The 18872-nt window shown below is 40.4% G+C and overlaps 1 protein-coding gene across 5 annotated transcripts in view; it reads left to right on the top strand.

Moving 5' to 3' along the window:
* The window catches only part of CCDC146 (coiled-coil domain containing 146), a 194783-nt gene that overhangs the window by 34193 nt on the left and 141718 nt on the right, over positions 1–18872 (top strand). For all 5 annotated transcript variants that reach the window (XR_010747551.1, XM_066354445.1, XM_066354449.1 and 2 more), the window contains exon 2: positions 3650–3819. Coding sequence is in view for 4 of the 5 variants with exons in the window: in XM_066354445.1 (XP_066210542.1) it covers positions 3661–3819 (159 nt within the window). In the remaining variant the exon portion in view is untranslated. The remainder of the gene's footprint in view (positions 1–3649; positions 3820–18872) is intronic.

Genomic DNA, 18872 nt, shown 5'->3' on the forward strand with positions numbered 1-18872 from the left:
GCCCTTGACTGGCCCTCAGCAACTTTCTTGGAGCTACAAGCAATCCAGAGTTTGTGGCTGCCTTTGCTGGGCCCAGGGGCCTCATGGAAATACCAAGCTACAGGAATAGGCTGGCTTTTAACCATACTGGGCCTGGGGAAAAGTCCACTTAAAAGGCCAAGTATCCCTGAGTTCCACCTCCTGCACCCTCTCTCTGCTGGTTGCTTGTTGGGATCGGCCACTGAAAACACCTCTGCTAGAATCTAGAACCTGAAGCTATTCAGGGATTAGGAAGGGTGGTGGTTATGGCTCCACACCTTGGCTCCAGGTATCAGTCTGTCCAGACTTTTTTCTCAGACGTCAGTAGGGTGTGGCCCCAGGAGTCTGGTGGGTGTGGCCTCTGAGACCCAGAGGTGTAGTCTGCCTGCACTCCAGACAGTTTCTTCTGAGTTTCCGGTGAGGCGGAAGCACCAGTTCTAGTCTCTGGAGCATGTTGGGGGAAGCTCTGGCCTCCACACCAGAAAACTGAGTCACTGACATGCCCCCCTGCTTCCTGGCTTCTCAGCACAACCAATCTTCATGACTGGGGCAGAAGAGACTCCTGAGGGCAGGGAAGTTGCTTTTCCCCAGGCTGATGCTTCTCAGAGGAAACTGTTCCACTCAGGAAAGATGGCAGCTAAAGTATTGGAAAATGACTTAGCACAGGGGTTCCAGTGGCCATTCCTCACAGTGTCTTTCCTGGGCCTCCAACTTTACACTTTCCTTATGCAACTCCAGTCCTCCCATCTCTCCCTCCACTGGAGCCCTGGGTAAGTGGCTGTGAACGAGATTTTCTGTGCAGGCCCTTTAAGATGGAGCCTGCATCACCGAGAGCTCTTTCTCTTTCTCACAGACAGAATGCCTGGCTCTTTTCACCTCCAAATACTGTGTGGGCACCTCTCTAGGCTCTGGGGCTCATGGCCTGGGGCTGAGGACTCACACCTCTCAGGGAGGCCCACCCACCACAGTGAGAGTCCCTCTAGTCCCACAGTGAGGAGCCACAACTTGCTCCTGGGAGCGGCACAGCCCTTTCCACATCTCCGCCCTTCCTACCACTCTCAGTGTGGCTTCTCCTGTGATCCTTGGTTATAGAATCCTCTTTGTTTAGTCCAAAGGTGGTTTTTCAAAATGATTGTTCTTAAATTAAGTTGTAATCCAGTTTGGTCCTAGGAGGTGGCAGTTGAAATGTCCTCCTACTCCGTCACCATCTTGGAATCCCCTATATATATATTTCTTGAATGAAAAGTTGAAATAACAGGTGTGGTCTAACATTCTGAAGGAAACATTTTTCTGGGATAGCCATTAACATTTGACATCATGAAATGATTGAACACACAGGTTTTAGCATATTAAACACAAATAAATCTAGATATATAACCAAACCATTTTCCTCTCCCTGAAGATTTAAACAATAAACTATGATTGCTTAACAAAAGTAAAATGTATGATGCCCTTATAATAATAGATTCTTTTAAAACTGTGTTATGGCATTGAAAAATATGTGTGTTAATGGAGGAAAATATCAATGTCTATTAATAGCACATTAAGACAACCTGACATTTAGTGCCTCCTGATAGAAGTACATGCTACCACCTATGACGTAGTTTTGTAGTGAGAGGAGGAAAACAAGTGCATGTGTAATGTACAGTTATAGAAGAAAAATAGAGTTGGAAGCCAGTAGTCCAGAGGCATTATCACATCTAATCTGCATATATCAGTGATTTTCAACCAGTATCTCACAAGAATTTTTAAAACATATAGTACCTGATTATTTAGTCAGGGCATTGACTTCTTTTCCCTTGCATTGTCAAATTAAAAAAATGACAATAGCCAACACAACAATAGCTACCTGATGTGAATGAATCAAAATTATACCCATTCTTTTTGCCAGGTCAGCAAAAAAAATACACATTTTCTAGTGTGCTGCAGAATTTTAGTCATTAGTTTATGTATGCCATGAGAGAGAAAGGTTGAAAATTATTGCCATACATTCTTTATGAAGCAGAAAAATTAGTTACTATTACTCCCATTTTAGAGAGGAGGAAAGAGACTCAATGAATAAATGATATGCCTGTGGTCACGTGACTAATAAATTCAGGAGTCAGAGCCTCCCAGACCTTCTGGATCCACATGATAGAAAATGCTTTCCATATTAAAACAACAACAACAAAAACAGGAATTCCTATGACCAAGGAGCAGCTGGTGTGATAAGATAGACATATATAGATTTGAGAGATGATACATGTTCAACAGAAGATCCAGACCTTAAAATTAAGACAGTTGGTCAAATATAAGGTGACGGATGGAGACTAGACTTTCAATAGTAAGCACTGAATGCAATATACAGATGAAGTATTATAGCACTGCACATTTGAAATTCACATAATGTTATAAACCAATGTCAACCCAATAAATTTAACTTTTTAAAAATTATGACAGTTGAAGTTATCTTCTTTGGCAAGAGAAGAGTGCTGGTATATTATTCTGTTGCATGTAGATTCATATATTTCAGAGATGAAAAGAGCAAATGATTAAATTGGCATTCTCCTGGGCAGTGGAGGCCTCTTACCAGCTCTCTCTTGGAAGGGCAGCCATCCCAATGCCTCCAAAGTAGGCTAATAGAGACCCTGCAGGCCAGGCCAGGGGCCCTTTTAATAACTGCTCTGTGTTCACTTAAATGCATGAGCAAATCAATGACCAGTGCACAGGGCTGGCTTCATAGGTGTATGACCTATACAGTCATATATGGACCTGCTATCAGAATGGTCTTACATTTAGTTTAATGCTCTGGTGACAACATCTTGATGTTTTTAATAATTTTAATTTTGAGCTTATACTTTGTAAAGGAAGTCTGACAGGACAACTGAGCATACACGTGCACAGTGGAGAGAGGCCAGGTGGCAGTGCATACAAGCAGAGGCCTGAGCTGTGGCCATAGTAGGCAGTGTGGCTGTTGATCAATTAGCCTGGTGGCCTGGTGTGCAGGTGCATGTCTCAGGCAATATGGACACCACAGGATGTTGGTTCTATATTCCAGAAATAATATGAGCCCTGGCCAGATAGCTTGGTTGGATAAAGCATTGTCCAGATGCACAGAGGTTGCTGGTTCAATTCCTGGTCAGGACATGTACAGGAACAGATAGATGGATGTTCCTGTCTCTGTCTCCCTTCCTCTCTCTTTAAAAATCAATCAATCAATAAATAAAATTTAAATGTCATCATTTAAAAATAATTTAATTAACTATGTGTTGTATTTTAACAATAAAGGTTTACTTATTTACCCAATTAATAAATAGTAATTGAGTGCCTATTACAATGCTCAGTAAACAAAATAAGGTTTCTTCCCTCATGGATCTTACATTCTAGCTATATGTATTTTTTTCCAATTAATGCAACAATAATTGACTTTTTTAAATTAGAATTTTTGATTTGAGTGTAACAATCGAGAAGATCTTTATAACAAAGCAGGCTTCTATAATAGCATGATTATGACTAACTTTCCTGACCAATAATTCCATTGGAAAATAGCTTACACCAGTTGAGTTTTGTTTGCTTTTATTATTTTCCATTAATTTTACATTGTAAGTGAAGATATTCCTAAATAGCTGAATATGGAATGACTTTGTTTTAGAATTGTGAAAAATGAAAGAGAGTACCACAGACACAGAAGAAGAAGAGGAAGAGGAGAGAGAGGAAAAGGACCAAGAAGACCCCATCTGTGCCATCGTGCCCACAGTTAATATCCAAGATGAGCAGTTTGTGGATTTATCTACAACCCCAGCTTTCATTTGTTTGCATGAGGTATATTTATCTCTCTTTATATACTACTATAGTAAGACCCAAATTGTCTACCTAAAAAGTCATATGAAACTAGTATCACTCTCAAAATAATATATTACGTATAACCTGAAGGCAATATGTACAGTTGAAGTACTTTAAAATAAAATAGTTTCTACCTTCTCTTCTAAGAGCTTATCATGTGTTCCTGTACTAATGCAGTAGTGTAGGTTCTGATACTTTTATAGCATTATAAATATTTGCATACATGCAGTCAGTTAAGTACATTTATAGGTTGGTAAATGAAGTAAAAGAGATTTATTTCACTATTGAATATACTACACTTACTTTCATAAAATGAAGATAAAAGACCTTGTCACTGAGTGCAAGAATGAATATACAAATGCCTAACTAAATGTAATCACTGTAACAGCACTGAAACCTGCTGTCTCCTATCAGCAGAGAAGCAAAAAGAGGAATATGATATATATTTTAATTGTCTTATTTTTTTAAAGGATGAACATTTAAAAAGTACTCATATAGGAGGATTTTTAAAAAAGATATTGAATGACCATATATGCAACTGTTACCATGTTATGCTTGAGAGCTGTACTTTAGAATATGGTTTAGAGCAGTGGTCCCCAACCCCCGGGCTGTGGACCAGTACTGGTTTGTGGGCCATTTGGTACTAGTCTGCAGAGAAAGAATAAATAACTTACATTATTTCCGTTTTATTTATATTTAAGTCTGAACGATGTTTTATTTTTAAAAAATGACCAGATTCCCTCTGTTACACCCGTCTAAGACTCACTCTTGACGCTTGTCTCAGTCACATGATACATTTATCTGTCCCACCCTAAAGGCCGGTCTATGAAAATATTTTCTGACATTAAACCGGTCCGTGGCCCAAAAAAGGTTGGGGAGCACTGGGTTAGAGGACACTTAAATTCTGGACTACTATTAACTTTATGTGAATGTCACTGAACAGTAATAATAAAATTTAATAAACAGTCATAATAAAAATTTAATAAACAGTCATAATAAAAATAAGCTTAAAAAATCTTAATGGAAAAAGAGTTTATTCAAAACCAAGAAGCAAAACCACATCTGTCCCCCCAAATATTTTGTTGTACAGTACTTTAAACAATTACCACAATGACTATTGAGTACATATATATGTATGTATGTATAATGTATGTAATATCATTATATCTCTAGATATATAATATCAGGAGCACATGATGTCAACGTATGCCATTACTGGTGTTGTTAACTTAGATCACTTGGTTAAGGTGATAACTTCTAGGTTTCTCCTTTGTAAATTTATTATTTTTCTGCTTGAAATTAATAAACACCTATGGGGAGATACTCTGAGACTATTTATATTTCCTATTCCTCCTAAAATTTTTACCTACTGGTTTTACATCTCTTAGTGATTCTTGCCCAAGTCAATTATTATTATTATGGTTACCAAATGGTGATTTTCCAATTCCATCATTGCTTCTACATTTATTAGTTGGCTTCCTATAGCAAGGAAGTACTTTCTTTTTTTATCTAGCTGTTTGTTAGTCTATTTATCTTCCTAATCTACCTATGTAGATTATGAGTTCTTACTCTATTCAATGGGTAAGAATTACCCATTACTGTCATGACTCATTTTGGCACTTTAATTGTCCCAGATTTGGCCAGTGTACACCCCTTCAAAGAGGTTCACCTGTCTTTCTGATGTGCCCATATGATTCTTTCTGCATGTCTTTATTTTATGTCATAAGAACATGTTCCAGACTAATCTTGTATTTTCTTTGCTCCAACCTTGGAATCAGCCATTTCTTGAAGAATCCCCTGCTCCTTTTAGTGGAGAATGATATTGAAAAACTAAGATCATGATTCTGGTTATGTTCATTACTGCTAGTTTGTCATTGCTTCTAAGTTCTCTCAGCAGACAGAACCATGAAAGAGATGGATGAAAGAGATGCATGATATTTATTCACACAAGTTTATATCTATTTCTACATCAATCTTTATATATTTAAAACCACAAATTTGTATATCTTAATATTTTTAAGTGAGCAGGGCTCTGCATTTCTGCTAACAATAAAAATTATAGTCCAGTTTTTTAAGCCACAGATAAAGAAACATGGAAGGTTTGTTTTGTAAAGCCAAAGAACTTAGGACATCTCCTGCATTGTAATCTTCAGTGTAACAATTTATTAAATATTTCAAGAGACCCTCAAATTATACTAATTAATGTATATATGAATTATAGTTATTAATTCTTAAGTGTGACCAACCCCTGATGAAGTGGATACCTTAGATCAGTGGTCCCCAACCTTTTTTGGGCCATGAACTGGTTTAATGTCAGAAAATATTTTCACGGACTGGCCTTTAGGGTGGGATGGATAAATGTATCACGTGACTGAAACAAGCATCAAGAGTGAATCTTAGACGGATGTAATAGGGAATCTGGTCATTTTTAAAAAAAATAAAACATCGTTCAGACTTAAATATAAATAAAATGGAAATAATGTAAGTTATTTATTCTTTCTCTGAGGACCGGTACCAAATGGCCCACGGACCGGTACAGGTCCGCGGCCCAGGGGTTGGGGACCACTGCCTTAGATTATAGCATCAAAGAACTGTCTTACCTACACTTTTGAGTAGTATAAAATTGCCATGTTTCTTTATGTATAAGAACCCTCCCATGTATAAGACACACCTTAATTTGGGGGCCTGAAATTTGAAAAAAAGTATATTACATAAAATTATTGAACTCAAGTTTTATTCATCATAAAATTCATACAACTTCTCATCACTGTCAAAACTCCCATTCATTAGCTTGTCCTCATCTGTCTGATGACGAATCACTGTCTTCAACAGTAAGCGCAAAAACAAGTGCAAGAAGGCAGGAAATGCAAGTAAAAATGCACCCAGTTTTTAGATCCCATATTTTTGAAAGAGGGAGCGTCTTATACATGGGTAAATATGGTAAATAAATAATTACATCAGTCATTGTACTGCATATGAACTGTTCTTCCACTCAGAAAAATCTTACAGAATAAATTATTGGCTTCCAAAAACTTTATTTCCATTAAAAATATCACTGACGTTGCTCCTTTTGGCATCTCTAACTTTATATTCTAATTCTTTTAACATTTCTCCAAGATTTATAATTCTTTTTTTTAAAGATTTTATTTATTGATTTTGAGAGAGAGAGAGAGAGAGAGAGAGAGAGAGAGGGAGGGAGGGAGGGGAAGGAGCCAGAAGCATCAACTTGTGGTAGTTGCCTCACATATGTGCTTTGACCCGGCAAGCCCGGGTTTTGAACCAGAGACCTCGGCATTTCAAGTCAACGCTTTATCCACTGCACCACCACAGGTCAGGCAAGATTTATAAATCTTACAAAAAATTTAACCTACTTTGTACAAGCTATCCCCCTTTGGTTGTATAAACAGAAGGTGTATCTGCAGAATAGCAGGAGTTCAGATGGCAACTGAGAGAAAACAGTCAGAATTCACTCCCGAAGGTCCAGATGCTTAGCATCACGTGGAAAGAACCAGAAACTACTTGTGACATTTATTGTTACTATTGTTAGCTGCACAATTGGCCCAGCACTCCTGAGAGGCAAAACATGGATGTCACGATCCCATCTAACATTTCCTACAGACTGTGTTCAATATGGCATTCATGGCACGCTGCAGTTTTTGCCCAAACTATTTTGCAATCTAATAATTCACTTAGACCAGGGGTCGGGAACCTTTTTGGCTGAGAGAGCCATAAACGCCCATGTTTATTTTAAAATGTAATTCTGTGAGAGCCATACAAAGACCCGCATACATTACACATTATCCAATAAAAATTCGGTGTTGTTCCAGAGGACAGCTGTGATTGGCTCCAGCCACCCGCAACCATGAACATGAGCGGTAGGAAATGTAATACATGAGAATGCTTTATATTTTTAACGTTATTTTTTTTATTAAAGATTTGTCTGCGAGCCAGATGCAGCCATCAAAAGAGCCACATCTGGCTCACGAGCCATAGGTTCCCGACCCCTGACTTAGACCCTCATGATCTTCTGTTTAGGTTGTTCCCTTAGCAATTCTCACCTATTCAGAAGCCTAGGAACCTGGCACATACTTGCAAAGCATTTTACAAGGTCATGGATATCCACAGATCCTCCCAGTCTCATCACATTTGAGTGTGCCATTTAAACTGAAAAATCAAATAAAATGCTTTTATAGGCCATGCTTTGCTAAGCCTGTGTCTGTTTCTAACCTTTTAGAGTCTTGCTCCATTTTTTAGTCCTCTGAGAAACTTATCATATTTCTCATAGAAAATTTAGAATTCTCCACTGATATTATGATATTCTAACAAGGCAGAACTACACTGTGTTAAGTTTTTACTTCAGGATGAATGTTCATAGTAATGCTTGGGAACTAAGCCATATAATTCCCATTCCTGGACTGGGTGCGTTAATGGTGGATACTACTCCCCAACTCTGCCACTGCTGCCAACTCTGAGGCCTGGCCCTTCGTAGGCTTTTCTTGTGCTATTGGAAATTTGATCCTTGTCTGTTTTACATTTATGTAAAACAAAATTTTGTGGTATCATATATATACGGTAAAGCCCCAAATATTCAGTATATAGCTTGGTGATTTTTTACATATGGCTATAACCAACATGTTCAGAACTGAATTTATCATTCTTCTCTCAATACTAATTCTCTTCCTATGTTCTCTTTGTTGTTGTGAGACTTAAATATCTCTTTGCAATATCTTTTGATATTTCACTGTAGATTGAGATGATCTAGAAACAAGCTTTTTGGAGGCAGTAGGACATGAGAGGAGGCGGTTCACCCACATCCATGGCACCCACGGTGAACCTACCTTCTATCCTCGAACTTTGCCCGCACCCATACATGCACACATTTGGAATACCTGCACTGGATGACCTCAGGTTACTAAACATGTTCAAAATTCAATGCATCGTTCTCCTCCAGGCCCAGTTCTCCTGTATGCTATCAGTTGCTTCTGGCTTAGATATCTAGTAAATTTGTCTCATTTGCATTCCCGCTATGTCACCAATTACAATTCCATTTCAGTAATTGAGATAAGATATGGAGAGAGACTGAACCAAGGGTTGGCAATGGAAAAAGGATAGAACACGCAGAGGAGAGATATTACAGAAGTATAAAATGCTGGAGTTAGTGTCTAAATGAATGGGAGAGGCATGAGGAGGACAAAAAAATCTAAACTGATGCTAGATTTCCGATCCCAGAAAGTGGTTGAATTACGGTACTACAAGTGACAGAAGAAATTCAGAAGAAGCAACCAGTCTGAAGGAAATGTCTAATATGTGGCTCTCCGGTTCACCAGGGAAGTCCTGGGTGGAGATGTAGTGATAACATGTTCTTGATAGTATTCAGGTTGCTTTCTGAAGAGATTGCATATTGTTTCTTATGTATATTTAACAGCGCAGTTTTTATATATAAAAACACTACTGTGTATTTATAAAAGGATGTTACCACCCTTTACTAATTCCCTGCTTTTAAAATTATGCCTTTTACTGGGATGTTCAAAAGATACTTTATTTTTTTATACATTTTGTTCTTTTAAAGTTGGTAACAGATTAAATATATTTTGGAATTATTAATAAAAATTTTAACACTTTTTTTTTTTTTTTTAGAGAAAGAGAGAGAGAGAGACAGGCAGGGAGAGAGAGGAAAGAGAGAGAATGAGAAACATCAACTCATAGATGCTTTCATTTTAGTTGTGTATTGATTGATTCTCGTATGTGCCTTGACCAGGGATTGGATCTTGGCTCAAGCCAAGCCAGTGTCCCTCGCTCAAGCCAGTGACTTGGGCTTTTCCTGGCAGCAAGCTTTAGGCTCAAGCTGGCAACCTTTGGGATCGTGAGGACAATCCGCTGCTCAAGCCAGCGAGCCTGCGCTCAGAGCCGGTGACCTCAGGGTTTCAAACCAGTGACCTCAGCATTCCGGTCAGGAATGCTGAACCACTACTGGTCAGGCTAATACAAATTTTAGATTAACTACTGAAAATATTGATTTTATGATGTTATTAACATTTCCTGTATTTCCTGTATAAGAGGTTGTACCTTCTATACAATTACTGATGAGTTTCTTGAGATAATCCATAATGAAATTTAAAGTGTTTTTTAACTAATTAAAAAGTTTTCTATTTCTTTTCTACATGAATTTATTAATCAAGTAACTAGTAAAATGAAAACGTAAGCTCCCCATCTTTAACCAGCTTATGGTCAGTGTAGTTTCAGGTATGTAATTTGATTTTCACAATGATTCCATAAGGAGTAGAGGTTTGAGACATTATTATTTTCATCCTGAAAGTTCTGAAAGTGGAGGCTGCCCAGGTGGCCAGCCGGGCAGAGGCAGAGCCGGCGTGGAACCGGCCTGCCGCCTTCCCTCTTAGTGCACGGCTCCCTGACCGTCTTCACTTGGCCTTCACACATCTGAACACTGCTATTTTAGGCTTTTACAGAGTGATATTTTAAATAAACTGTATATTAAAAGAACAAAATATGATAAATATTTAACACTCTATTTAAATATTTCTCCTGGTCTCTCTGTCCTTCTCTTGGTTATCACACCTCGCTAATAGCTGTACTTAGAGGATATGCATTAGAAAAAAGCCACTAAATTTCTTTTTAAACTTCTTCTGCAAGCCTTGCTATTGTTGGCATGTTTTCACTTTTCCTTCACACATCCAGACAGCCTTGCAAGAATTTTGTTTAACTGTCAAGAAACTTTAAACAGACTGATGATTTACTAAACAACACAGATAGATTTCATTTTCTCATAAAGGTTTTTTGTTTTGTTTTGTTTTGTTTTGTTTTGTAACTCTGACGGTGAGGTGGAGATATCAAAATCTTTCCAGTGTGGAAGAAAACCCTGGGACATGCCTGGAATGCACTGAAACATTGGGCTGTTGACATGGCTCATATCTATTTACAAAGAACAAAGATTTATATTAGAATTGCAAGAATACAAATCATATCCCACTTTGCAAAGTAGATTAACACCCCTAAATTCAATCTGTAAAATTGTTCACAGTAAGAGAAAAGAAAGTCCCCTGTTAGGGTATCATTATACTTGGCACATTCAAAATAAAAGAAAAAAATAATGAAGATTGAATCTTGTCAGAAATCTGGGGTATTGTCAGAAAAACTCTGCTATCTGAACAGGCTCTCACCGGTAGCAAGCATGAGTCAGAAGAGTTTTGAAAATCAGGGACAGAGAATTGACAGTCCCTCTGCCTCCTGTCTGGGGACTGTCTTCCTTTACTCACTGTGATCATCTTTACTGAGCCTTGACCACATGCCAGACTCGGGCTAGTAACCAGAGGATGTGCGGCTGCGTGCTAACCTTAGAGGCTCATCTGCCCCTTCCTGTATGGTTAATTCTCTTCGATTTCCTTTTCTATTTTTTAATTCCCTTACTGACACAATGAGAACCTAGTTATGTGTGTGTGTGCACTCTGGAGCCTTTATTTTAAATTATATTTAACAAAGTTCGTTGCTTCTTTAGCTACTGTTGTAGCAAGTTGATTAAATATTAAAAATAATCTAAAATCCGATGCTGTTTCTTTTTTTTAAGTAGTTGCTCAGCAGATGCTGCTCTTAAAAATAAGGGTTAGGCTCTTGGTTCCTGGATGATTAGCATGAGAGAGCAGAGGGAGCAGAGCAGAGAGCAGAAAGAGGCCATGTGGCCAGGAGAAGCAGCCAAGATGGCGGAGTGCTGAGTGAGATGCCAGTTTGTTGCTGGAGAAGGAAGGAGATGGGGAACTGAGGAGGATAAGGCTGGTGAGCTAGAAACCTTTGATTCTAGGGAACTCGGATAAATCAGTAGCTTTGTGAGCACTGAATGTGATTGGGTTTTGGAGCCCAGTGTGTGTTTTTACTTGCCCGCCGGGTGCAAGCTAGGATTAAAGACTATAGCCCACCAGTTTGTGGCTCCGTTGTTTCTTTACCGACTGTCCAAATCCAATGCGAACCTGCATGAGCCAGGCGGCTGTGATGGTGGCCCTGGCCCTGGCTTCTGGCCACGGCTACAGCCTTTACATTTGGCATAGTTTGTGGCAGGATTCGATACAGATCGGCAAGGAGCCTTTGAGTGGTGGAGTAGAGGACTGGCTGCTGTTATGGTTCCCCGTGGCTGTCCTTTTGGGGACTGTAGGCTGGCTGACTTTTACAGCCATGGGTGAGGAAACTGAGAGCTCTGTGGAAGAGGCTGCCCGGGACCTGCAAACCGGACAATGGAAGGAGCTGGAGCAAATGCGGGAGAAACCGATGCTGACCCTGGAGCTGGAGGAAATGCTGGAGGAGGAGGCCGACCAGGTGTTCGAGATTCGCCTGAAAATGGAGCAACTGCTGGAGGAGGATTCACAGGTGCGTGAGTTGCAGATTGCCCTGGATGTTGTGGAGAGCCAGCAGCGGCGGGAGGCCGGGGCTGAGGCCAGGGCTGAGGCCGGAGCTGGAGTTGCAAGGTCTGCAGAGCAGAAGGCGGCAGCGGCCCGGGGCTCAAGCCAGGCAGCTGGAGCTGGTGTTTTCAGTTCCTCTTTGGAAGATGAGGAGAATCGGGCTGGAGTTGCAATCTGCTGTCTCCAGAAGGTGAAAGCCCAGCTGGAAGCAGCACCTACTACAGCCCTGGTAGGTCTGCGATTTTGGGACACAGGGCTGGACACGGTCTCTGAAGCAGAGGTGGAAATGCTGACTGCCATTGCCACATGCTCCTCTTTGGGACAGTGTAAGACCTGCCAGGACGGCAGGGATGAGGGGGGTGGCAGATGCCCCATGTGTGTGGACTGATTTCCTGGACTACGACCGGAGTGGGCATTGGCTCCTTTGTTGGATGGACTTACGGATTATGGATTTTGGACAATGTGAAATACCCTGATGGGGGTGGGGGGTGGCTTTGCTGGAAGCACTCCCCTACCCCAGGAAGCTTTTCCCATGGCTAGAAAGAAGGCCGAGGACATTTTGCGCTTTGGGCTAAGTGCTCAGAGACTGGTGAAGTGTACCTTTGTGATTGTTGAAATTGTATGACTTGTGCTGTTGTAATTTGTGTAATGTGCCTCATTTCCTTGCACAGGGATGCCGGTGATGTAGATTGTGGGTAGTAAAGTGAGCATAGGGGTGGATTGTTGGGCAGATAAAATGTATTATGCTCACTTTGTTAAAGTGGCGCTGCCCACGTGGAGGCCGTTGCCCAGGTGATATTAATGTGTGTCTCTGGGCAGGCAGAATCCTTGTAGCCTGGGGCTTGGTTTTGGGATTAAGCCTTTCCCACCCTTTTTTGATGTGGGGTGGTACAATCCAATCATGCCTCAGAGAAGTGACTTTGTATTAGAGACTTCCCTATTTTGTATATTGGATTAAGGGTTTGGATTTCTACACTATAAAATGGGGACGGAGCGGGAGCTTGTTCTCTTGGTTCCTGGATGATAAGCATGAGAGAGCAGAGGGAGCAGAGCAGAGAGCAGAAAGAGGCCATGTGGCCAGGAGAAGCAGCCAAGATGGCGGAGTGCTGAGTGAGATGCCAGTTTGTGCAGTTTGATGCTGGAGAAGGAAGGAGATGGGGAACTGAGGAGGATAAGCTGGTGAGCTAGAAACCTTTGATTCTAGGGAACTCGAATAAATCAGTAGCTTTGTGAGCACTGAATGTGATTGGGTTTCGGAGCCCAGTGTGTGTTTTTACTTGCCCACCGGGTGCAAGCTAGGATTAAAGACTATGGCCCACCAAAAAATAAAAAAAAATAAAAAAAATAAGGGTTAGGAAAACTAATTAATGGTATTTAATTCTTTTGAGAAAGAACCTGAGAGAGAAAGTATGTTGGCTTTTGAAAGCTCGTGGCTCTCAGTAGAGAATGTGCATCTTGTGAGACATAAAAGCTTTAGTAACCCAAGAACTAGTCATGCACCAGACAGGTATAAATTCTGAGAGGCGTTGTTAGGGGATTTCCTCATTGTACAAATGTCATGTAGAGTGTACTTACACAAACCTAGATGGTACAGCCTACTGAGGTAATTGTGTGTGCTGTACTGTTGTATAACTGGCAGCATAATAGGTTTGCTCACACCAGCACCACAGACGTGTGAGCAATTGTAGCATAAGCCCCAACAGTTGGCTTTTCTTTCTGTAATGCAAGTGCCTGATTTGCGAAGGCATCTACTTCAGCACAGGCTATATCTCCAGTAAACACGTTGCCAGCCACACACTAAAGAGACAGATGATCTCCTCCATACCCTCCACTACTCCTCACCCCAGGTCCTTTATTTTGGAGATCTTGGTCGATTTAGATAACTGACCATTTAAGCTACTCCCAACCCCCCTTCTCACACTTCGAATTTCACTCTCTTGTTAAATTCACCAATAGAAGGTGAACCTGTGAAACCCTAGGCCTGCACCCTCAGCCCCAATAATAGCAGACCCCCAAGCCTGTGTTCTCCCCACCATGGCCTCACTATGTGCCCCCTGCGTGCCTTGAATACTCCAGCGCCTGTAAGTAATAACTTTTTTTTCAAAGTTTTCTAATGGTTATTGCTGAAGTGCTTTTTGTGATCATAATAAAACCACAGTTGCAACACTGGTTTAGAAAGGGGATATGTCTGCAGGATGCTCACCAGGGCCAGAGGAGTGCCCCAGGCATTTCTCACCCATAGCACTACTATCAGTGGACTGGACCCACACAAAATAGTAATATGTTGTTCCACATTACAGCAGCCACAGAGTCACTAGGTGATAGGAATTTTTCAGCTCCATTCTAATCTATATGACCACCCGTATATGTGGCTCATTGTTGACCAAAACATCCATATGTGGAATATATTAGGTACTGAAGATGGAAGTTTATAGATTAAAATCTATTATATATAGGTGGATGAGGAGAGAGTACTCTTATCTGATGGGCAGATTCCTTGGGGAATAAAGCAGAATGGAGTAGGATTAGGAATTTGGCTATTTAGTAACTGGATTTACAGGTGGCATCAGGAAATGAGTCAGCAGTAGTGAATGCCAGGAAATTCAACTAGAAAAATGCAATCATAATTTTCATTAGGCAAGCAAGATCAGGATCTCAGTGGTCAAGTAGTGAGGTACACACCAGACTAGGAAGTAAATAAACAGTATCAGAGAGCCAGTTAATGTTTTTTCAGCCACAAGGTTAGTTTCTTATTTTTCTTTTTAACTATTTTTAATACATAAAATGCATACATTTATGCCATGGCAAAAAATTCAAAAGGTGCATGGTGTAAAAGTAAATTAGCTTCCCACCCCGTTCTACGATTCACAGTTCTCCTGCCCAGCCTGTAGGAGTCAATACACAAATGAGCAAGTGGTGGTATAATATACACACTTGCTTTTCTTATACATAGTTACCTTGCAACACTGAAACTCTATCCCGTTAAACAACTTCCCCTTTCCCCCTCCCCACTCTCTGGCAACCACCATTCTGCTTTCTGTTTCTCTGAATTTAATTACCCTAGATACGTCATATAAGTGTAATCTTACAGTATTTGTCATTTTGTAGCTGGCTGATTTTACTTAGCAAAATATCTTCAAGGTTCCTACACATTGTAGCATATGATAGGATTTCCTTCCTTTAGATGTACATACCATCTAATAATATTCCATTAGATGTACATACCAAAGTTTGACTATCCATTCATCTTTCAATGGACACTTGCGTTACTGTCACCTCTTGGCTATTATAAATAATGCTGCCATGAGCATGTTGTACAAATATCTCTTTGAAATCCTACTTTCAATTCTTTTGAATGCATACCCAGAAGGGGAATTGTTGTGTTATGAGTTTGTGCATTTTGACATTTTGTTTTTATTACCAAGGTGCTATCCATAGAGGTTGTAATAATTTATGTTCACCAACAATAAATAAATGTCTCTCTACTCATACCAGCACTACGTGGTATCTTCTTTATCTTTGTCCCTCTAAGAGGGGGAAATATATCTCATCATAGTCTTTATTTACATTTATCTTAAAATGAGTGGATAGAGCTTCTTTTCATATGTTTAGGACTGTGTTAAAACATAGTGTAGTAGTAGAAAATGTGAGGCACAGGAAGTCCAGATTAGGAGGTAAGTGCCATTGAAATGACTATTCGTTACAGTTCCTAAAAGAAAGGGGCATGCATGTCACAGGGTCACTATGGGGAGGCACCAGATCAGTCAGGAAGCAGAGGGAGAGGGAAGAATTGTAGGCAAGAACCTTTACTGCAATTCCTGGGGAAGACATGAGAAGCAGGGAAGCAGATTTAGAATTGGCTGCTTTGAATAATCTCAGTTGGCTCTGGAGCATAAGAGATGTCTCTAGTTATTTGGTACCTGCCATTGGGGTGATTAGGTCAAGTGTATAGGGGTCTGAGTGTGAGAAACTTATAAGGGAGATACTTGAAGAGTGTGGACTCTGGACTGGTTGGTTGTATTTGAAAAGTATAGCCCTGGAGGAGGACTCTGCTCAATGGTGGGGTGTGTGGAGGCACCAATGAGGAAGTAGGAAGCCAGGGCAGAGTGACTCAGGCATTATCAGGCTGTCCAGAACAAGGTGTATCCAGCATACGCATGCAGGGCAAGTGCTACACCACCAACCTGACAGAAGCGGAAAGTGTGGTTAATACAAAGATCCATTTGTACTTCCTTTTTTGTGAATTCTATTCATATCTTTTTTTCCATTTTTCTATGTGTAGTTTTTACTTGTAGGTTCTTAGAAACTCTATACATTTAGAAAGTAGGACTTTGTGTCTAATATGCATTGCAAAAATCTTTGTTGGATTTCATTTGAGTTTTTTCTCCATGTGAAAATTGATTTTTTGTGTGCTTTTCTTTTATAGCTTCAGAATTTTGTGTCACACTTATGAAGACCTTTGCTATTACTATGAGGTGATAAATTTGTTTCCTGTTTTCTCCTAGTGCATTGCTAGTTTGAGTCATCACATTTAACCTTTGTTCCACTGGCATGTCTGTGGTGCAAGGGGAAACAGAAAGGAGGTGCTGGAACCAAGCTTAGAATTTAATGCAAATCTGCTACCTTCTGAGGCAAATGTTCTTTGCATATTTCCAGCATATACAGACATGGATGGAGGCCGGCAGGCATCCCTGGGTGGCATCAGAGTTATGAAGTAAGGGGGTACTTGCATTACTAAACATCAGACCTCAAATTAAGAAGACAGGATTACTGCTGCCTGTAAAGACTATGTCTAAGAATGGACAGGCTCACCTTGGCTGGTTGACTCAGCAATGGACTTCCAGCACGTGGAAGTCCCGGGTTTGATTCCAGTCAGGGCACACCGGAGAAGTGACCATCTGCTTCCCCACCCCTTGCCTTCCCCACCCCTTGCCTTCCCCCTTCTCTCTCTCTCTTTTTCTCTCTCTCTCTTTCCTCCTCCTCCTCACAAAGCAATGGCTCAAATGGTTCAAGCAAGTTGGCCCCGGACACTGAGGATGGCTCCATGGCCTTGCTTCAGGTGTTAAAATAGCTCAGTTGCCGAGCAATGGAGCAGTGACCCCAGATGGGCAGAGCATCACTGGGTAGGGGATTTGTCAGGTGGATCCTAGTTGGGGAGCATGCGAGAGTCGGTATATCTGCCTCCCTGCCTCTTACTTAATAAAAAAATTTTAAGCCGTAAAACTATAAGCATCTTAGAAGAAAACATAGGCAGTAAGCTCTCTGACATCTCTCGCAGCAATATATTTGCCGATTTATCTCCACGGGCAAGTGAAACAAAAGACAGGATAAACAAATGGGACTATATCAAACTAAAAAGCTTTTGCACAGCTAAAGACAACAAGAACAGAATAAAAAGACAAACTACACAATGGGAGAATATATTTGACAATACATCTGATAAGGGGTTAATAACCAAAATTTATAAAGAACTTGTAAAACTCAATACCAGGAAGACAAACAATCCAATAAAAAAATGGGCAGAAGAAATGAATAGACACTTCTCCAAAGAGGACATACAGATGGCCAATAGGCAGATGAAAAAATGCTCAACATCACTAATAATTAGAGAACTGCAAATTAAAACCACAATGAGATATCATCTCACACCAGTCAGAATGGCGCTCATCAACAAAACAACACAGAATAAGTGCTGGCGAGGATGTGGAGAAAAGGGAACCCTCCTGCACTGCTGGTGGGAATGCAGACTGGTGCAGTCACTGTGGAAAACAGTATAGAGATTCCTCAAAAAATTAAAAATCGAACTGCCTTTTGACCCAGCTATTCCACTTTTAGGAATATACCCCAAGAACACCATAGCACTGTTTGAAAAGAAGAAATGCACCCCCATGTTTATGGCAGCATTGTTCACAATAGCGAAAATCTGGAAACAGCCCAAGTGTCCATCAGTGGACGAGTGGATTAAAAAGCTTTGGTACATATATACTATGGAATACTACTCAGCCATAAGAAATGATGACATTGGATCATTTACAACAACATGAATGGACCTTGATAACATTATACTGAGCAAAATAAGTAAATCAAAAAACTAAGAACTGTATGATTTCATATATTATAGGTGGGTCATAAAAATGAGACTCAGAGACATGGACAAGAGTGTGGGGGTTACGGAGTGGGGGGAAGGAGAGGGAGGGGGTTGGGGGTGGGGAGGGGCACAAAGAAAACCAGTTAGAAGGTGACAGAAGACAATTGGACTTTGGGTGATGGGAATGCAGCACAATCAAATGTCAAAATAACCTAGAGATGTTTTCTCTGAACATATACACCCTGATTTATCAATGTCACCCCATTAAAATTAATTTAAAAAAAGAATAGACCGGCTCAAAATATCTTAAATCTTAATAGTTTGAAAAGAAAAAAAAGTCTCTGGCTGGCTGGTGTGCAGGGGAGTGGCTCAGTCAAAGTGGGTCTTGGCTCTTGCTCTGCATGTACCAGCTTCTGTGCAGCCCTCGGCAAGTCATATAACTTTCTGAGCCTAACTTTACACTAATAGTACATTTCTCAGCTTCTGATCTTTCAGGGGTGCCTCCCTGTCTACCACAGTAGTTTCACACTCTTTTTAAA

The sequence above is a fragment of the Saccopteryx leptura genome, chromosome 12 (assembly GCF_036850995.1).
Source record: "Saccopteryx leptura isolate mSacLep1 chromosome 12, mSacLep1_pri_phased_curated, whole genome shotgun sequence".
Classification (NCBI taxonomy): Eukaryota; Metazoa; Chordata; class Mammalia; order Chiroptera; family Emballonuridae; genus Saccopteryx; species Saccopteryx leptura.